The 19,573-nt window shown below is 34.8% G+C and overlaps 1 protein-coding gene across 6 annotated transcripts; it reads right to left on the bottom strand.

The window, feature by feature from the left end:
* Positions 1-1,151: 1,151 nt before the first annotated feature.
* Positions 1,152-9,415, bottom strand: LOC120083413 (uncharacterized). 6 transcript variants are annotated; one of them, XM_039039168.2, is made up of 15 exons: positions 9,192-9,414; positions 8,907-9,044; positions 8,480-8,566; positions 7,373-7,444; positions 7,031-7,238; positions 5,827-5,942; positions 4,286-4,678; positions 4,059-4,193; positions 3,639-3,700; positions 3,382-3,532; positions 2,971-3,210; positions 2,701-2,810; positions 2,260-2,374; positions 1,993-2,073; positions 1,152-1,526 (listed from the first exon to the last, which is right to left on the bottom strand). In XM_039039168.2, exons 1-15 carry the CDS (start codon positions 9,318-9,320, stop codon positions 1,305-1,307), a joined length of 2,259 nt encoding a protein of 752 aa, XP_038895096.2. In that variant the 5' UTR covers positions 9,321-9,414; the 3' UTR covers positions 1,152-1,304. The 6 variants fall into 6 exon arrangements, with proteins under 6 accessions (XP_038895096.2, XP_038895094.2, XP_038895095.2 ...); XM_039039166.2 differs by having other exon boundaries at positions 3,382-3,537; positions 3,639-3,773; positions 9,192-9,413; XM_039039167.2 differs by having other exon boundaries at positions 3,382-3,537; positions 3,639-3,773; positions 7,040-7,238; positions 9,192-9,413.
* Positions 9,416-19,573: the final 10,158 nt, after the last annotated feature.

The raw sequence follows: 19,573 nt of genomic DNA, 5'->3' as shown, positions 1-19,573 counted from the left end.
AGTAGTGCTTTTTAGTATATTAGTGGATTGATTTTGAAATTGTTTTTAAATATGCATTGATTTTAAAAATAACATGAATTTACCAGTAAAACGAGTTGCTTGACACGTGAAATGCATTAAATGAAAAATAAAATCAATGCATTTTCTCTCTTCAATTGAAAATGGAAAGAAAAGCTCAATTAATTAATACTATATAATAAATTCATTTCCTTTCTCCACCATTAATGGTATTTCGTAAATATGAAAAGAAATTTTCAATGCATATTCTCTCTTCAATTGCCTACCACCGGAGTATTTTTGTCCAAAAAGTCCACTAAATCTTATATATGAAAGTATTAAAAAAAATTGGACATTTATGAAAATAAGTTTTGAAAATGAATTGAATGTATAATAATCCCTATTATTTACGAAATCAATTTTCATGTCACCCGTTTGGTCGATTTATGTAAATGATAGTTATAAATATATCTTTCGATTTTTACCTATCATCTAGCATGTCAATTTTATCCATCAATTTAATAAGGGAAAAAAAGACTTCAAAATCTTTTTGAAACAATTTAAAACTTCATAGGTTAGGGGAAAAAATCAAATCAAGGCTAAGGCATTAGCAACCTCATTTAAAAATTAGAAGTTCAATCACTAGTTAAATTTATACAATTTAACATACTTAATTGCTAAATGAAAAATAGTGATTTTCAATCTAATTAATCTCTAAATTTTGAATTTCGTTCCGATTGAGTCTTTAAATTTTCAATTATCCAAAATTTATCCTACTTTTAACACTTTCCATAAATCTTAAAGTTAATCCTTCAAATTTAATTTTTATCAAAATTGATTAAATAATGAAAATAATTTTCAAACAATAAAATGTGGCACATGAATATACTTTCAAAATTTATAAAGAAAATGCTTTTACGATTATTATTATTATTATTGAAAATAGAATAAAATCCAAAATAACTATACCAAAATGATATTTAACCTAAATATATATCTCATCATCATTTCATCAATAAATTTTAACACCAACACAATGTAAGCAACGAAAACTATTATTACTTTTTTAAAAATAGTCCAAATTAAAGCTTTCAAAAATGTGGGCTCTGAGAATTTTTAGGTTGAAAGTTCAAAAACCAAATTGTGATTTAAACTAAAAATTTAATACTTAGAAGATGAAACTAATGAAATAGAAAATTATACGGAAACAAAGCTACCATTTCCACATAATAGTGGGGAAAAAAATTTAAAAAATAAAAATAAAATAAAACCATCTAACAAGTGAGGGCTTCCATGGAACGTTATGATCAAAGATCTGTGCTGACAAATTTGAGAGTTTCTTCCTTCAAGATGTTCAAAAATGGAAACATTGTGTTGACATGTGATCCATAATAACACCTGAAAATTTTGCTCAATCGCTTAATGCAGTCCACAGCATTGTGGTCACCCACAGATATCAGAATGGAAGAAAGCTTCAAGAGTTCATTGCCAATGGCAATATGATTTTCGCCATACAACTTCTCAAGAATCTGCAAAAGCAGGAAAGTAAAGCTCAGATTTCATGTGCTCCATACAAAAGCTCAGATTTCATGTGCTCCAAACAAAATCAAGAAGGTGAGTTGAGAATGAGAAGAAAGTTGCCACAGATCTACAATAGAAATGGGAAAAAGAAACGTTCAAACAAAAAATCTGATGAGTAATTCAGATGAAAATGATGTATTTCCAAAGCATGTTCATGTTGATTTAGTTTCCTTTTGTAGCACGTGAATTCCGTTTTGATTCAGTTCATAAGGTAACCCCAGTAGCAGCACGTTGCTGTTATGTAGCACACTGCACACCTCGTAAATTTACTCAATCTCGTCGTTGTTTATAATAAAATTTTAAGATTCTTAAGGAATTGTACATCTTTAGGATGATTATCAAGAAAAGTGGAGTATTAAAGCAAGTTTGCTTACTACAAGTACACAATTATATAACTCCATAGTGAAAGCATACCCGAATTGATGCTTTACAATGGTCTGCTGCAAGCTCTAGTTTTCCAAGCAAACAGAAGGCCTGCGACAGATTGTCTTCAGCCTACAAAAATTAAATCACATATCATTTGTATCCAACTTAATTGGAACTAGCATCGCCTCGGCTAAGACTGCAACAAGCACTTTCCATACTACAATCATTTGTAGTGTAGGTCTCTAATTCTCTACCATTCAAGCAGATAAAAGGAAATTATACCACGTAGTGTTCGATATGGAAATGAGAACTCACTTCTGCTATACGCCTATTATATTCATGCAATGTAGACTTCAGTGAGATCAGAGCTCTCAAAGCATCTGAGACTGTAGTCTCTGACACCCTATTTAAATTTATCTCGTGCTGCAACCTGTGTAGATTTGTCAGCCAGCTATTCAAACCCAAGGAAAATTCATGTTCATGACAGCTTTTTAGATCTAGAACATGTTTTGTATAGATCATAATCTGAAACAACAGAACTCCAGTGAAGAAAAGAAAGAATTCTCTGTTATGAGCAATTACAGAATGAATTATGACCTAACACTGTGCTTATTATGTTTCTTTGTATTTAGAGCATGAGACTCTTTTCATGTCATCAATGAAAAACCTTGTTTCCTTTTAAATATAAATATATATATATATATAATATATTATGACCAACACTAACGGACTTGAACTGCTCCATCAGGATATTACCTTGTAAAGTGAATCCCAGCCTCATCCACTGTCGAACAAGATGATTTTATATCACGATAAGATCCACATTTCAAACAATGGCTAGGACCAGCATGAAGGAAGCTGTCAGTCTATAGAAATGCGAAGAGGAGTTAATTTATTCCAAGAAGGTTCTTGTGAGAGAGTTGGTTTTTGCTTCATTTCCTTTGGTTGAAGCTTTCTAACTTTTCAACTTCTAAATGAAAATTTCCAATTCAGTTTCAAAAGAGTATTAAAAAAATATTAGAATACCTGCATTAAAGGCTCCAGTTTACTTTGGTTGTCGACCGTAAGAAAGTCCTTAGTTTTCGTGTTTTCACAGTTGAAGATGGATCTATCCAAGACTACACCGTGGCAATTTGGATTAATGCAGCAAAAAGCGTTGAGAACAAGGTCAGATATATGCACCAACGAGCAACCACTACACTGGCATCTAAAAGAGTACTCATCCTCTAGCAACTTAAGACGGCCTTTACAATCCAACTGACCAACCTGTCAGGGAAGTAGAAGTACATTTAGGAAGAGCATCTGGCTTTCTATTGTGAATTGATCAGAAAATAAGGGGCAACATATATGTTTTATTTTAGAAGGAAAGGCTAAAAGAACACAGAGAGCAAATCCATGATCAAAAAATGTAAATCCAAGTTTGAAGAGTAGGCAAACCTGTGGACCATATGACAACTCTAGGGGGCACCCCACTGACGTGAACGCAGTTGCCCGAATAAAGAGGGTTCGTGAATTGAAATACGCATGGATGTTTGGTTTGCAGGAATGGTTAAACAAGCTTCCAGTTGTATAAATAGCTTGACCTACTCTGACCTATTAGAAACCACAATGAGGAAGTACCAACTACAAAGGATTTACTATTTAAATCAAATGAAAAACTGAAACCATAGAGAAATAGAGGCAGATGAGCTTACTTGTTCCATATTACAAGTAAAAGGAACCACACTAGATAATCTTCCACGCTGATCTGGTGATCCTGGTGCATCAAAGGATTTCATACGAACAATAGATATAGAGTTTGTCCTAATTTGGGATATAAGTATTGTAATCTGCATTGATAGAGCAAATAATCCATCTCACAATCATGTGCCATGTAATCTAAACTGATGGAGCTATTGCCAATTTTAACATACTAACGTAAATGCTTAATAAAAAATATATATATTTGATTCAGATTTTGGTTTTTATTATTGAAAAAGAGAAGGCCAACCATGAAAACGCAAGTGTCTGAAAATGTATAATAATTAAAGCTCATCAAAAGGAAAGGACACTATTGTACAAGCATACATACGATGCATTTCCTTTGAATGATAGAGTGAAAGTGAATCACAAACCTGCGAGATAGTGTTCCCATTTATTGCAAGTTGAGAAGGGAAGAATTGCTGAAGACAACTTGATAATATAATGGAATAGATGATACACTCCAGCTTGCTGTCAGTGTGCATTTCCGAAAAATGGTGTGAAAGATTCTACAGGAAAACATTGGAATAAGTTTTGGAGTAGATGCCCTTTTTAAGGAAAAAATCAAATACTAGAAGGGATATATAGTCATCAGAAGTACCAACATATCCACAAGGTTAGAAGCATCTGCAAAGACACTTCTCTGCACTACAAATTTAGCCACTATTCGCCCAGCCAAAACTATTTCAGATGGCAATATTGCAGGCCAATGCACACCATCACATTCATGTTTATGTTCAGGAACATCTTCAGTCCTCAAGTCGGAAAAACTTTGCGAAGTTATTTCTTGAACATACTTTCTGAGGCCATCAGACAGATTTTTGAAAATATCTTGATTATCTAGAACATTTTGTAGCATTCGCCCCCCTGCTTGTATTTGGCAATGTTGGGAGCAGTACAGAGGAATTGAGCATGATGGACAAGGTACTTTATCTGCTGGTAGTTCATTCAAGCAGTAATGGCAATGAGTTTCTCTACAATGCTTCAATATTACCTGCCAGTCAAAGTCGAAGTAAATGTTATGACGGGAAAATATAACAGAATGAAAATTATTAAAGTTTAGTACTTCTGTAGATTATAAGCAGTTCATATTTTCAATTTATTTAGGAAAATAGGAGAATTGATGAATTAAATAACTTCAAAACATGAAAGTGTTTAAGATGATGACTGCAATGTCATCAAGTGGGAATTATCAAACAGTACAAGAGTGGCTGAAGTCATTAGTCCAATGAGACAAGAACCAAGCAATATCAATTAAGAAGAAGAGGAACTAACTAGATTGTTGTCAACCAGCTCTGGGTTGTAAAGCCTTAAGATAGGCCCTGAATAGAGAGAGAAAAAGATAGAGAGAACTCTATCGTAGCCACCAATTAATGGAGTAGGGAGAAATTACACAACAGGCCTGGGATTAAACTGAACCAGCATGACTTGTTCGATTCAAAACCAGATCCTATTACCACTACATGTCTTGTTTGCTTTGCCACTTAACAAAACCAAACACTAGATTTGGTTTTTCAATTTTGTGAAAAAGATGTCCAAATTGAATATATGAACACTCCTAGTTTTAGCATTATAATCAATCTATCTTCTATGTTCGGAGAGAGACATCAAAACTTTTAAGAGGAGATATAAAAGATAAACTTAAAATGACTTTTTTTACACAACATTTTACTTAGTTGAAACCCCTTTCTTTAGTGGAGTTTTTATGGGCTTGGTTTTTTTTATGCCCTTGTATTCTTTCATTTATTCTCAATGAAAGTAGTTGTTTCTAATTTTTTTTAAAAGAAAATTAAAAAATTAAAACACTAATTGTCTTCAATCTTTAACAAGATCGAGATTAGTTAACATCCAACACAACTTCATAAGCAGAAGGGTTAACTTTTAACATTTAGAAACCGGATACAGGATAACTTCCTCATGAAAACTTAGTCCCTAGACATTTAGGGCCCAATGGACTGGGGAAGGGGGGGCTCCTAGAAGTCGAAGTCCCGTAAGTTCCAGACCTAGCGGCAGTATAGGTGTAAATGAGAGAATTTGTTAAATTGCAAAAAAAAAAAAAAAAAAAAAAAAAAAAAAAAGGTAACAAAACAGGATGGGCAATAAAATGAGTACCCATGATTTAGAAGAGAAAAATGTACTCACCAAGGCATAAGGTTCTTCAACATGAACCAAGGATGATGGAGGTAACTCAGTGGGTGAAACCATTCCTCTCCCCTTATCTGATGTGGTGACATGTAATTTTACTTGGATTGGCTCATCTGTAATACATATCATGCTAGTTTTTAACAAGTAACTGTATTCTACACACACAGGAAGCACAAGCAGAAACCGAAATGTTGTTGAGCTATCCTTATAAGCAGATCATCTAAACTAGCTTGGAGGTTGTTTGTAAAGAGTATTTTAAAGACTATTTTGGCATCTTCCCGGAAACTTCAAGGCAACCCTTTAGGCTGTTCAGCAAGGATCAGTCTCGGGATTCCTCCTGTGAACTTTACTAATAGTGCTGATACCACCAAGAAAAACCTACTAGAGAAAGCCACTAACATCTGTAATACATATCATGTAGGGTATTTGAACTACTACATAGCTTTTATCATCTCTTTGAGAAAGAAAACTCACTGACTATCAAAATATTAAGAACAGACTTGAAGAGTCAAAACTTGAACCTTCTCCCACCAAACCCTTCTATCAATCAAAGACGAAAAAGAGGAGAAGCTCCCAGCCCAGAGAATAACACATGCAATTCTTCCACCTCCATATCCTAGAAAGTATTATTCAGTTTGATGGTAAAACACCATGGCAACCAGAGGTGATTACGTCCCTAAGAAGTTTCTATTGTATCCTGCCCATAGTACTTGAGGACAGGAATTCTTAAGGTTTTGGAGCCTGCTCTAACACCATGTAGAAAATGACCATTGTCGACTCTTGTGATTTCTATAGTTCGTATATTAAGATCAGAAACATTAACAGCTCCAGAAATACAAAAAACCAAGCAATTGTACAAGTAAAGAAATGTTGATGGGACAATAAAATAGGAATGAAGCAGAAAACAGAAAGTATCTTATCCTATAAATAAAACGAAAAGAAAATACCAGGAAAGGAAGTATTGCAGAAAATATTACAGCATATAAATCTAAATCCGTGGGGTCACTGTCATTTTTCCAAAACTTAAAATGTAAGAAAAAGAAACTTCATTCTTCATGTCCATTGTCCACCTTTAAATCTCTAATCACATCATAGCACTTAAAAACTGAAGCTCAATCATTCAACGCAAAGAAAAATTCTGGAGTTCTTATTCGATAAAATTAGCATAAGGATTTAAACATAAGATATAACTATCATTTACCTAGCATACCAAAATCATCTAATTTGATCTTGCTATGTTCATTTACTGGATTCGACCTATTATGATGATGTTGGATGACCTTCAGTTCATCATCTATCTGCTTCTTTCCATTGAATGATACCTCCACGTGCTTAGAAATTTGAAAGTCACAGATAGCATCATCAAAATTTTCCATACTAACATTTGCTTTACCTCTTCTATACCATGCCTACCAAAGAAGGAAAAAAACATTACATGGCAATAATAAGACAAAAGGGAAAGGTCTAACAACTGGATTACAAAGAATTCTTCATTATTATTAATATTATCCACGTAAAGAATATCAAATGAAATTAGTTTCACCTTTGCATAGGTTGATGAAATCTGAAGTGCTCTATTGCAATCTCGTAAACACTCCAATTGCATATCCATTTTCTGAAGGGAGCATAAAGCAGATGAATTAGTGGCAAGGGAGGAACCTACATCATTCAGTTCATACATGTATTTGCAATAATTAAATACTTGCTCTCTTTTATAATAACTTCAATCCTAGGACTCCGATACCCCAATACCCACAAAGTGCACAAATATGGTCTTCTCTTCTAGGGATGCCCATGCATTTTTAAAGGCATGTGATAGATGTCAAAAGTGTTAATGACATTTCTCAATGTCGTCAGATGCCTTTAGAACATATAAAAGAGAAGATAACTTCATACGTAAAGAGAAAGTTTCTCCTCCAGAGGTTTTGAAAAGGAGGCTTGAGCTAACAGTAAAGAAGAAAACTCCATACAAGGACCAGAAAATTGAAAACTCCATACAAAGACTAGAAAATTAAGGAAGGTAAAGTAACTAGATATTCATATCCGCCATAATAATAGATGAGTTACAAGCCTATAGATGAGAGAATATAACGACTTTAGAAAGTACCACAAAACTAAATGGAAATCTAAGAATCAACATTTTTTCTTGGAGAATGATATTTAACCAAACCACGAAACAAAAAATTCAATAACAACGAAAAAAATGAACTTAACAATTGCATCTTAGAAGGCAATTCGAATTACAACCACAGTTAAAACCAATATCCTTTTACAGTTTACTAAAAGAGTATAGATTATCTAGCGAAGTATGCATTTCATTAATTTAAAATTCCAATTAATTACAAGCATTAGAGTCTCCATGTGGGAACATGCACACACATGTGGAGAAGTGTGAACGAGAGAGTGTGTAGACAAACTAGAGGAAACAACAACGAAATTACCAATTCATTATACGTTAAAAAACAATTTAGCATTGTGATAGTTTTACCTTAAGTGTGAATCTAGGGTGAGCGTGGAGGAGAATGGTATGTGAAACCAACTAAGATAGGAAACAACTACCAAACCACCCATTCATTATTCATGAAAAAGAAAAATGTAGCACTAGTGTGGTTCTACATTAAACATGAATCTGCCAAAGGACTGAACTCACATGCAAAACTGATGCCCGATTCACATACAAGGTTGCAACTAAATTCTTGTCCATGTCAACAGCATTCATTGGAGCCACTTGCAGAGCCTGTGGACATCATAAGAAAAGGCAGGAAACATGGGATCCCAGTCAAAAAAAGGTCGAAAACTAGTGATGTATACGGTTGTAATGTAAAAAAAAAATCCTGGAATAAAGAACCAGTTTTCAATCCTTCATTGTAAGTTAAAGTTGTCAGTCAATCCTGAAATCTATCCACATTTTATCATCAACATTGGTTGGGGATCTTTATCACCAAAATAACACTGACCCATTACGTTTTGGCACAAGAAAAACCAGTTATGCTCCTTTTGCACAAACTAGAAAATGCTTGCCATCGCAGCATGGCTGCAATTCAAGATAAGTATAAAGTTGAATGAACCCTGGATACCTGGGAATAATAAACCAACGCATTAGCATAATCCCCCTTCAAGAAGCATTGATTCCCCTGGCGTTTCAACTCCAGAGCAGCGTCCATCTTCTTACCACAGAGAGCATTTTCAGGATCCACTGCCACGTCCCGGATGACCTAAGACGTTAAATACAAAAACCCAACATCTAAATTTGGCCATAGTCCTTGCAAGTTACATTTTTAAGTGTAACCCAGATGCTAATTTACCTACTTTTCCAGAGAGAAATGGAAGAGAAATACGAGGCCATTTTCAACCAAGCTTACTTGGAAGAAGAGCTGCGATTGCTGAAAAAGGCGTAATAAGAAAGAACACGATGAGGAAAGATCACCGGGGGTGTTCGAACCCACCATCTGCTTCAAGTTCTCCGGCACCAGTGACTTCAGCTTCTCCATGATGTTGAGAAAATTAATGCAATAGCTTTGTTCGAAAAACCATCACCGAGTCGAGCTAAGTGTCTCGGCTTTTACCCCCGATTGATCATCTTTTATTTTTTCCGGGACTTATACGAAAGTAATTTTCAGTTTTTTTTTTTCCTTTTCTTTAGAAAATATCAGTTTTTACTCGAACTTTACTAAGGTATCAATTTTTGGATTTTTATTTTAATTGGATACTTGCATTTTTAAATCTTTTTGGAAGAAATATAAACTTTGTGTATTGTATCAATGTACCCCATTTTTCAAATTTCTTTTGAAAAATATTGTATTATTATAAATATTATAAAAATAAATAGATGTGCAGTCATGTGTCAATATTCATGTTGTCCATATGTATGGTAGTTATTCATGTTTGGAGGTTCATGTGAGATCACATCCTATTTGTCACTTTCCTTATAAGTAGTGGCATTTGGTGAATCTTAAAATCATACACATTGGTGAGAAATTCACTTTAAATTTTCATTAAATTTTCATAATTTTAGTTATTTTATTTATTTATTTATTTATTTATTATTATATTTATATATTATTTTATTATATTTTCTCCATATCTGTTGTGCTCCTCAATTTCACAACCCGTTATCAGCACGAGCTCCTGTTACTTCCATCGCTGAAAGTAGGTCCTAAAGGTAAGTCAGTTTTTTTCCCTCTTTATTATAATTAATAAATTAAATGTTATTTTGCATATTTAGTACATATTAAATTTCTAATATAAATACAATATTTTGTGATAGTGTTGTCATGACAAACTTTACAAAATTAGAATCCACAATCCTTGACATTAAGGCAATAATTATTTGTCATAGGTGCTCAAAAATGCACCTGGATGCTATGAATCTTGGAGAGACTATTAAAGAAGAAAATACAACATCCAATCAGGACAAAGCAAAAGCTATGATTTTTCTTCGTCATCATCTCCATGGGAATTAAAAATGGAATATCTTATAATAAAATATCTCGGTATCTTGTGAAAAATTTTTAAAAAGAGGTATAATCATAAAAAATTAAAAAAATTAAAAAAACATATATTCTTCCTAAAGCTCTTTATGTGTGGATGCATTTAAGGCTACAAAATTTCAAATCGTGAGTGATTACAATTCCTCATTATTTAAAATCAGTTCAAAATTGTTGTTATGCGAAGAGAAAATTACTGATGTCGATATGTTAGAGAAGACATTTTCTACATTTCATATCTCGAATATGCTCCTACAGTAGCAATATCGAGAGAAATGTTTTAAACAATATTTTAAACTAGTTTCAGGTCTTCTCGTGACAAAAAAAATAACGAATTATTGATGAAAAATCATGAATCTCGACCAACCGAAACGACACCATTCCCTAAAGTGATTGTTGTGAATTTTAATAATAATCGTGGTCAAGGTCATGGTCGTGGTCGAGGTCGTGACTGTGGCAGAGGAATAAAAAATTATTATTTTCGTGGTAGTCGCTCTAGTCATTCAAATTTTAAAAGAATCACACAAAATGATGATCACAAAGGAAAAGCTCCACAAGATCAAGAGTTTAAAAAGTGTTGAAAATAAGTGTTTCCAATGTGGAATGACTGGTCATTGGACACGTACCTGTCATACATCAAAACACTTAATTGATCTCTATCAAGTCTCCCTGAACGAAAAAGAGAAAAATGTGGAAGTAAATTTTGTATACCAGGATAATGTGACCCATCCCATATGACAAATTTGGATGTGGCTGACTTATTTGAAACTCCCGAAGAGAAGATTGGCACAGTTAATGGAACTTCAACTGATTCTTTTAACTTTTAGAATATCTTAGACTTAATGTTGTTGTTTTTTTTTATCTATCTTCATTTTTTTTTTAATAACTTTTGTATATTTTAAGTGTTGTTTTTCTTATTGTAATTATTTTCTTTTAATGAAGAAACCTGGATCATTTTCATATGTTGGATGACTAAAAAATGAGTAAAGAAGAATGTTGGAAGAAAAATAAATACAATATCAAGTTCTGTAAACTTGATCGAAGGTTTTGGAAAAGCAAATATTGTTTTGCCTAGAGGAACAAATTTTATAATTGACAATGCATTGTTTTCTAGTTAATCAAAAAGAAATCTTCTAAGTTTTAAAGATATATGCTGCAATGGTTATCATATTGAGACTGATAGTAAGAACAATGTGGAATATCTATATATCATATCTACTGTTTCAAATGAAAAAAGTATACTAGAAGAGTTGTCTGCTTTATCTTCTAGATTATTATTATACTCATATACGAGTAATGAAACATATGCAACAATGAAACTGAAGTTCAAGAATCCATACGTATTTATAATTTGGCATGGTTGATTGGGTCATCCAGAATCTATAATGATGAGAAGAATTATTGAGAATTCAAGTGGACACCCATTGAAGAGTCAAAAGATTCTTCAATCTAATGAATTATTAAGTGATGCTTGCTTTCAAGGCAAATCAATAATTAGACCATCACTAACTAAAGTGGAAACTGAATCACCTGCACTTTTAGAACAGATTCATGGTGATCTATGTGGACCTATTAACCCACCAAGTGGATGATTTAGATATTTTATGGTATTAATAGATGCATCCAGTAGATGGTCACATGTGTGCTTATTATCAAGTTGAAATCTTGCATTTGCAAGATTACTTACTCAAATAATTTAGTTAAGAGCACAATTTCTTGATTATACAATTAAGACCGTTTGTTTTGATAATGCTGGTAAATTTACATCTCAAGCTTTTTATAATTATTGTATGTCAACTGAGATAAGTGTTGAACATCCTGTAGCTCATGTTCATACAAAAAATGGTTTAGTATAATCATTTATAAAATGTTTGCAATTAATTGCAAGACCATTACTTATAAGAGCTAAGCTTCCTTCATTCTGTATAGACACATGCTATTTTGCATGAAGCGTCACTTGTACGCATTAGACCAGTAGTTTATTATAAGTACTCACTATTACAATTAGTTTATGGTCATAAGCCAAATATTTCCCATCTGAGAATTTTTGGATGTGCAGTATATGTTCCAATTACTCTACCATAATGCACTAAGATGCATCCTCAAAGAAGGTTAGGAATATATGTTGGATATGATTCCCCATCAATTATTAAATATCTTGAACCTCTGACGGATGATGTATTTACTGCACGATTTGCTTACTGTCAATTTAATGAGATAAATTTTTCAATGTTAGGGGGAGGAATTAAGAAATTGGAAAAAGAAATTACATGGAATGCATCGTTATCGTCTCATTTAGATCCCTGTACAGATCAATGTGAACTTGAAGTTCAGAAAATAATTCATTTGCAAAATATAGCAAATCAATTACCAGATGCATTTTTAGATGCAAACTAAGTCACATATATCAACTGCAAATGTTCCATAAAAAATTGATATTCCAACACAACAAGTTGTCACTAATGAGTCTGGAACACGCCAGAAGCGTGAGACCAGTGCGTTCTAAAGATAAAAATCCTCAAAAATGAAAAATAATTAATAGTAAAAAAGACTTGGTTGGGGATGTAAATATCCATGAAGAAATCCTCGACATGACTAATGAGGAAGGTGAAATACCTAAAGATAATAAAAAGATTTCAATAAATTATATCTGAAAATGAGGATCTTGAACCAAAATCTGTTGAAGAATGTTGACATAGAAAATATTGGTTTCAATGGAAAGAAGCATCGAGGCAGAATTAAACTCATTTTCAAAACGACAGGTTTTTGGACCAATAGTCCAAACACCAGAAGGTGTCAAACTTGTGGGGTACAAATAGGTATTTGTGAGAAAAAGAAATGAAAATAATGATGTCACTAAAGGAAATCGGACATGAGGATCTCCATGAACAGCAGAAGGATCATTCCAAATTTTAATCGCATTTGAACTATTGGGGTTGATGCCCTAAAGTCTTGTGTCTTGTAGTTTGTAAACAGTTTGTATGAACGCTTGTATTGTATGATATATGATATTTACTTCACATTTTATTTTTTGCTCAGTTGTATGTTTTACTTGCTTTACCACAAACCAATAAACATAAAATCCCTGGTTATCTGTATGTAACTTAAGCATGTATGTGGTGACATACAAGTGAATCATGTCTTGAGAGATAACCAAAATGGTCTATAGTATATGGATATAGAAGGGAAACCTTATCCTGGTAACGCTATAGATGCGACCCGCTTTGTGGAATGGTCACAGGTGTTATGACTTGTCACAGATGGTCTGATCCTGATCATTCGTGTAGGGGACATGCGAGCGGGGGCGTCCTATACAAAGAGTTTGTATAAGACCTAACCACAAAGTGTTAACGTCTCGTTATATAACACCGTTCATGACAGAGACTTCACTTCACTAGGATGACCATAGGTAACATGATCTCAATTCTAAGTGAGTTGGAAACTTCTGCCATTGAGGGCGATCCTTTGATTTGTATGGGTGCGAATGGCCAGATCGCGGATTCAAACCTACTATTTTGGGGATTCATCTGATTTGGGAGTTAGAAACTCAGCTACACAAGATAGAATTCACTCCTTCCCCGAAGCAGGGGTAAGTAGATAGATAGCTTCCTTAAGGGCTGATTCCAGGGCTTGAACGATGTGGCGCTATACACATTCTCTTGGCCTGAGTGGTGTTCACACATAGTTGGACTATGTTGTATTGTTCATTAAAGAAATCAGTGGTACTTAAGGAGTGAGATGTAACTACAGGGGCAAAATGGTAAATTGACCCAACTATACTTACGGACATCTGTGAAAGGTCATTATACTCATGATTGGTTATATCCGATGGACACAGAAATATATCTATGGTAAGAAGAGTTCAGCTATTGGTCTTTAGTGGAATGCCTGACAGTTAATAGATGGTGGATCTCGTGGCTAAAGAGTTTAGTCAGCTATTCAGGACCATTGGACCTTCGAGCCACAAGTCAATTAGGTCCCCTGGGTAGCTTGGATAAAGTCGAGAATCAGTGTTTGGGTTAATTTGAAATGTTCAAATTGACAAGAGGAAGTTCGATTATATATGATATAATTGGACTGGTTAATTATATATGATATAATTGGCTAAACGTATGAGATACATTATTTTGGAGAAAATTAGATATAAATATGATTTATATCAAGTAGAGGAGAAATTACTATAGTAGATATGTGATATCAAACTATAGGGTAAGAATATAATATGATTATATTCATTAATTATTAAATTGGTTAATTATATGATAATTGACCTAAAACTTCTCTCGGATGTGTGTTAGTGGGAGCAGCTACATTCGGTTATGGTAACTGATGAATAAATTGAAAATTTGTTTCATTTTGCAAAAGTTCGAAAAAATTGGCATCAGTGTGAAAACGTAAACGATCGCATAGTCGAGAGCCTATACAATAGAGTTTCATCGTCTAAACGATCACACACCTCATGCCTAAACGATCGCTTAGCTTTCCTAAATAATCGCATAGTGTTTGTGAAAATTGGGGTGGGTGAACGCAATTATGCGCGTTGCATGGCTTAAGCTATGCGTTTATGCCCATGCGTCGGAGGTCATGCATTGAAATGGAAAGTATGCGTTAATCTAGTATGTAATGACCATGCGTTCCTATCACAAGTTTTCTTGCCTTCTCGCCAAGTATAATGAGAACGTAAGTTTCTCAGGTAATCTGAGGTCGAACACAGGGACTTGTCACTCAATAATGCTTGTGAAGCAATACATTTGAGGCGATGAATAAAAGTAAAAAAGAAAAAGTTTAATGGATTATCACTACTCCTACTTCTAACTAAACAGATTGAGCAGTGGATGACTTGTGTTGAGAATTGGTAGATACACAACAACTGTTAAAGCATAGTAATGTTTATTATCTTAAATCGCTCGAGTAATCCCAGCTCGTCACGTTAACGCATCGCACACCTTTCGATGGTCAGCCGCATAACTATATTTCTATTGTGTATGGGTGCGTCGAGCATAAGACCATGCCTATCTCTAGAAACAATGCATACTTTGCTTTAGTGTGTTCTATCTCTTACCTTTTCAGGCAGTTAGACGTGGCTAATTAACTTATAGACAAGCATTGTAACAGCTCATCGACAAGCGTTGCTACAACCTTTCACCAAGCAAAGAGGATTACTCACTATACTCACACAACGCACACATCTTGGTGGGTTGCTACATGCGTCCTATCTCTAGGCTACACGATTGAGTATGTGGTCGCCTTTGATAAATAAACAATGGAGGTAAACGATGATAAAGATAAAGACGATGAAGAAGATGGCATTGAAAAAATCAAAATGTGCATTGATTACAAAATGTCTTAATATCTTAAGCTAAAATGTAATACAATACAGAGATCAGAGGAGAAATAAAAAACTCTATATCAAGGCTACTGGTGGTGCCATGGATGCATGGTGGAGACATCTCTTTTGAGCTCTATCTCCAGTGAAAGCTCCGGTCGTCACTCGGACTAGTTTGTGGAGATGAAGAATCCTCACAGAAAATCTCGATTATGCTCTCATCTGTGATCGCAAACCTCTGTCTTAAGACAGAAGTTCGAATATCTTGAAATGAAGGTCCAAAGGGCTATTTATAGAGTTTAAACGCCGACAGCAATCATGTTACATTATGTCTCACTGCTGCCTTTGTCGCGGTATGGGCAATGTCACGTCATCTTATCTTGTTAATACTCCCAAAATATGCGTTCGGGCTTAATTCAACTGAAGTATCAACACATTCTACCCATCTTGCGATCACCCTTCTATTTAAGGTTATCACTCTGTGGCCGCAATCTCCAAGTGATTACCGCATTCGTTTGACGACCGCAACTTCCATGCGATTGACGCATGCGATCACCACATGCGTTCGTCTATGCGATAGCTTGGCTTTCAGCGCATGTGTTTGATTTTGTGATTGCTTATTTCCAGCGCATACGTTTGGCATGGAATAATGTATAAAATTGGGGTTAGTGAGGATTTAGGTGTTGATCGACGCAAAACTCAAGTTTTTATAAATTCTAAGTATTATCACGATCGTGTAGCTTCTTCTAAACGATAAACATTCATCTATACGATAGCTCATTTTTTCTCCCACTTGCTTATCATCTACACGATTAGTTCTTTCTCTAACCTCTACCAAACTCACCAAAGACCACACTTTGGATTCTCACTCATGAATACCAAGGGCTCCATTTTTGTGGTGTCGTTCCTATTATTGTTCACTCGTTTGTGGTTATTCATGTTGCTGCCATTCGTGTAGACGATCGTGCTGCTACAGATGACTTTTTGTTGGTCGATAGAGATCGCATAGAGGTCTTCCGCTGCGTCAGAGTTCAAAGCTTGAAGAGGGTCTTCAACTGGTATGAGAACTCTTTCTTTTATATTTTATTGTTCAAAGCATGCATTTAATTAGTGTGAATTTGCATAACTATATGTATATGTTGTATTTCGGTCATGGTGAAATCGAAAAAATACGAATGCACTCATGGATGCTCTTCGTTAAGAGTTCCTTCAATTGGTATCAGAGCCAGGTTCTGATATTCCAATTTCATTGTTGCAATGAATTACATATACATTCTTGGTGGGTGCATGTTTGCTCTGTTTAATTGTTAAATTGTTGTGGATGTGCAGATTAATAGATGTTTTCGTGGATGTTAGCCTCGGTTTGATTTAATTCTTTTAAATTTGCAGTTGTTTGTAAAGGTCCCTACATTTTTGGACATTAATAATCATTATCGAGTATGTAATTCAAAGTTTGTTTGAGTCTTGAGTCGTTCGTGAAGAAGATCAAGGAAAGCGTTACAATTCTTCGAGGAAAGAGACGATCAAGGGTTAATCGCATCGTGTAGACGATGGGTAAGTGATCGTTGAGTATCAGGTCGTGTAGACAATGGGATACTCACGTATCATGTACGCGCGCGCACTGGACGATCTTTTAGCTCAGCAAGCTTCATCGCTTAGTATCGCAAGGTAAATCATTTACCTGTCGCCGCGTTAAGCGATTGCCTAGAGGATCTGGCTTCATAGCCTCGTTGTCGTCCACGCGATCGTTTAGTTTTTTGTGTCTATTGTCTAGTACACGTTGGGTGATCGTCTACCTTCGGCGTTTACTATACGATGGAATCCTCCTTGCGGTTCAAGACCCAGTTTACCTATGAACTAGTTCACTTGATGAAAAATGTAATAGATAGGGTTATTTCATTCCGATTTTTTATCAAGACTCATCCCGGTCCATTAATCCTTAATTTATTACATGTGATGTATGGTTTTTATATGTCATATGGTATGAACATATAGTAAATCCCACATTAGGTTATGCATTGGTCATGCCTCATCTCTTTATTGTAAATGTTATAATTTAGAGAAGCATGATTTAATTAAGTAAGAGCATGCTCATGCATCATATAATATAAGATTTATATTTATGCATGCATAAAAAGCATAGACATGCATCATCTTTATATTATAATTGTCATAGTATAAGGGTGAATGATAACATGTTTACTTGGTTATTACGCCTTATATAAAAGTTATGTATAGTAATGACTGAACATTTCATGAAGCATGACACATAGGTTACTTTATAATTGTTATAAACACCTTTTTGTGCGCAATGATTTTTTTTAGTTGTTTCTTTTTAAAAGTTAAAGAGAAATTAGAACTAAAAGAAATAAGAAAGACATGCATGCTCACTTTGGTTTAATTCATAGTTTTAAAGTGTTTAAAACTTGGATCACATAGACCTAAGATCACGGTTCTAATATGATTAATAACCCTAAGGCTTTAATCTTTTTCATCAACTTAATAGGATAAATTGGCTAATAAAAGGTTAAAATGTAGCAAATCTATCTATAAGGGACTTTTTGTCTAAGGCGGGTTCTATCTAGGTTGGGGTATTTAAGTTGACAGAAACGTAACACCCCTACTTGGGAACTTACCTGGAAAGGTGAATTAGATAGATTTGTTGCATGCATGTAAGTTAAGGACAGTTCATTAAAGTGTTTAAATGTGACTACTTGAACTTGTTCGTATTTCATAGACAAACGTTGTTTATGAGCAGGTTTTAAAAAGACGACTTCGACTAAAATCAGTAGCCGGATTGTCTAGGTTAATGAACCCCTAGGTAGAACATTCAGTGGGAAGGTACTTGGGGCACTTGATGCTTCATTTAAATCTCTTGTGTTTCTCCCTTATTGTCCACACCGTGAGATCTACCCTCGGCCTCGAGGCACCTTTGGGTGTCCCCCTAACGGATGGTGTTTGGGTAGGTCAATATCAAGGTGGATGGAGAGAGTGTTCATAGTAAGTGGAAGCGAGAAGTGCGACAGCATATCCCTCGGTCTCCCTCGTTGGGTTGAATAAAGTTACTACGCATCGCCTCGAAGCACACTAGGAGTGTCCCCCTTAAAGAATGGTAGTTTTGCGTGCTTTTTTATTTGATCTCCAGTAAGAGGATAAGGTAACTTAGTCTCTTATCCTAATCGGCTTCTTCCCTACGGTGGGCTCATTAAGGCGGGACTCTGGCACCGAAAGTGAGAGGTCACACTTACATGGAATTGTTAAAGGTTAACAATTTTGGACCCAAAAATTGTGGCTGTTAGGTTCAGTTCCAATATTTGGTTCTACCTAATGGTTGATAATATCTCATCCCAGCGAAGAGACATCTAATCACCCCATCGATGACGTTTGTCCTGCCTCACTGGGGCATCATTGCAAAATAGAAGTATTTAACTTAGGGTACTTGAAACTGTTTTGCAAAACTAATTGGTTAAAAGTGGTTTAGCAAAATCTAATAAAGTTTTGTTCGTATTTTCAGCAACAACTTTTTTTTCAAAAAGGCAACAACCACGTTGGCTTTGTTAAGCGCTGAAAAATTAACTGGCGACAATTTTGCAACATGGAAACATATGATCATGACAATCCTAATCATCGAGGATCTCATGTTTGCTCTCACAGAGGCCTGTCCTTCTATTCCAGCTTCAAATGCCGCTCGAAATGTTCAGGAGGCATACGAGCGATGGACAGGGCGAATGAGAAGGCCCGAGTATGAAACCTGCATTCCTATTTTCCTGTTTAAACTAATAACTAAGAGAATTTGACTAGGTATGAAACCCTGCGCTAAAAAGGAATAACTCTCGGTGTTGAATAAATATTCTTCGAAAGATGGAATTTAGTTAAGTGCAAAGTTAACACGGAACCAGGCGATTTTTGCTAAACGCATAAAAAAACAATT

This window comes from Benincasa hispida, chromosome 8, assembly GCF_027475165.1.
Source record: "Benincasa hispida cultivar pf3 chromosome 8, pf3_genome.v1.1, whole genome shotgun sequence".
Taxonomy (NCBI): Eukaryota; Viridiplantae; Streptophyta; class Magnoliopsida; order Cucurbitales; family Cucurbitaceae; genus Benincasa; species Benincasa hispida.
This window is presented reverse-complemented; position numbering and strand designations above follow the sequence as displayed.

Coding starts and splice junctions, on each gene's coding strand:
- LOC120083413 (XM_039039166.2), bottom strand. CDS start 9,320: ATGGAGAAGCTGAAGTCACTGGTGCCGGAGAACTTGAAGCAGATGGTG. Junction 4,679..5,826: donor TTGAAGAACCTTATGCCTTG/GTGAGTACATTT, acceptor TTTGACTGGCAG/GTAATATTGAAGCATTGTAG. Junction 2,375..2,700: donor GCTGGGATTCACTTTACAAG/GTAATATCCTGA, acceptor AAATCTACACAG/GTTGCAGCACGAGATAAATT.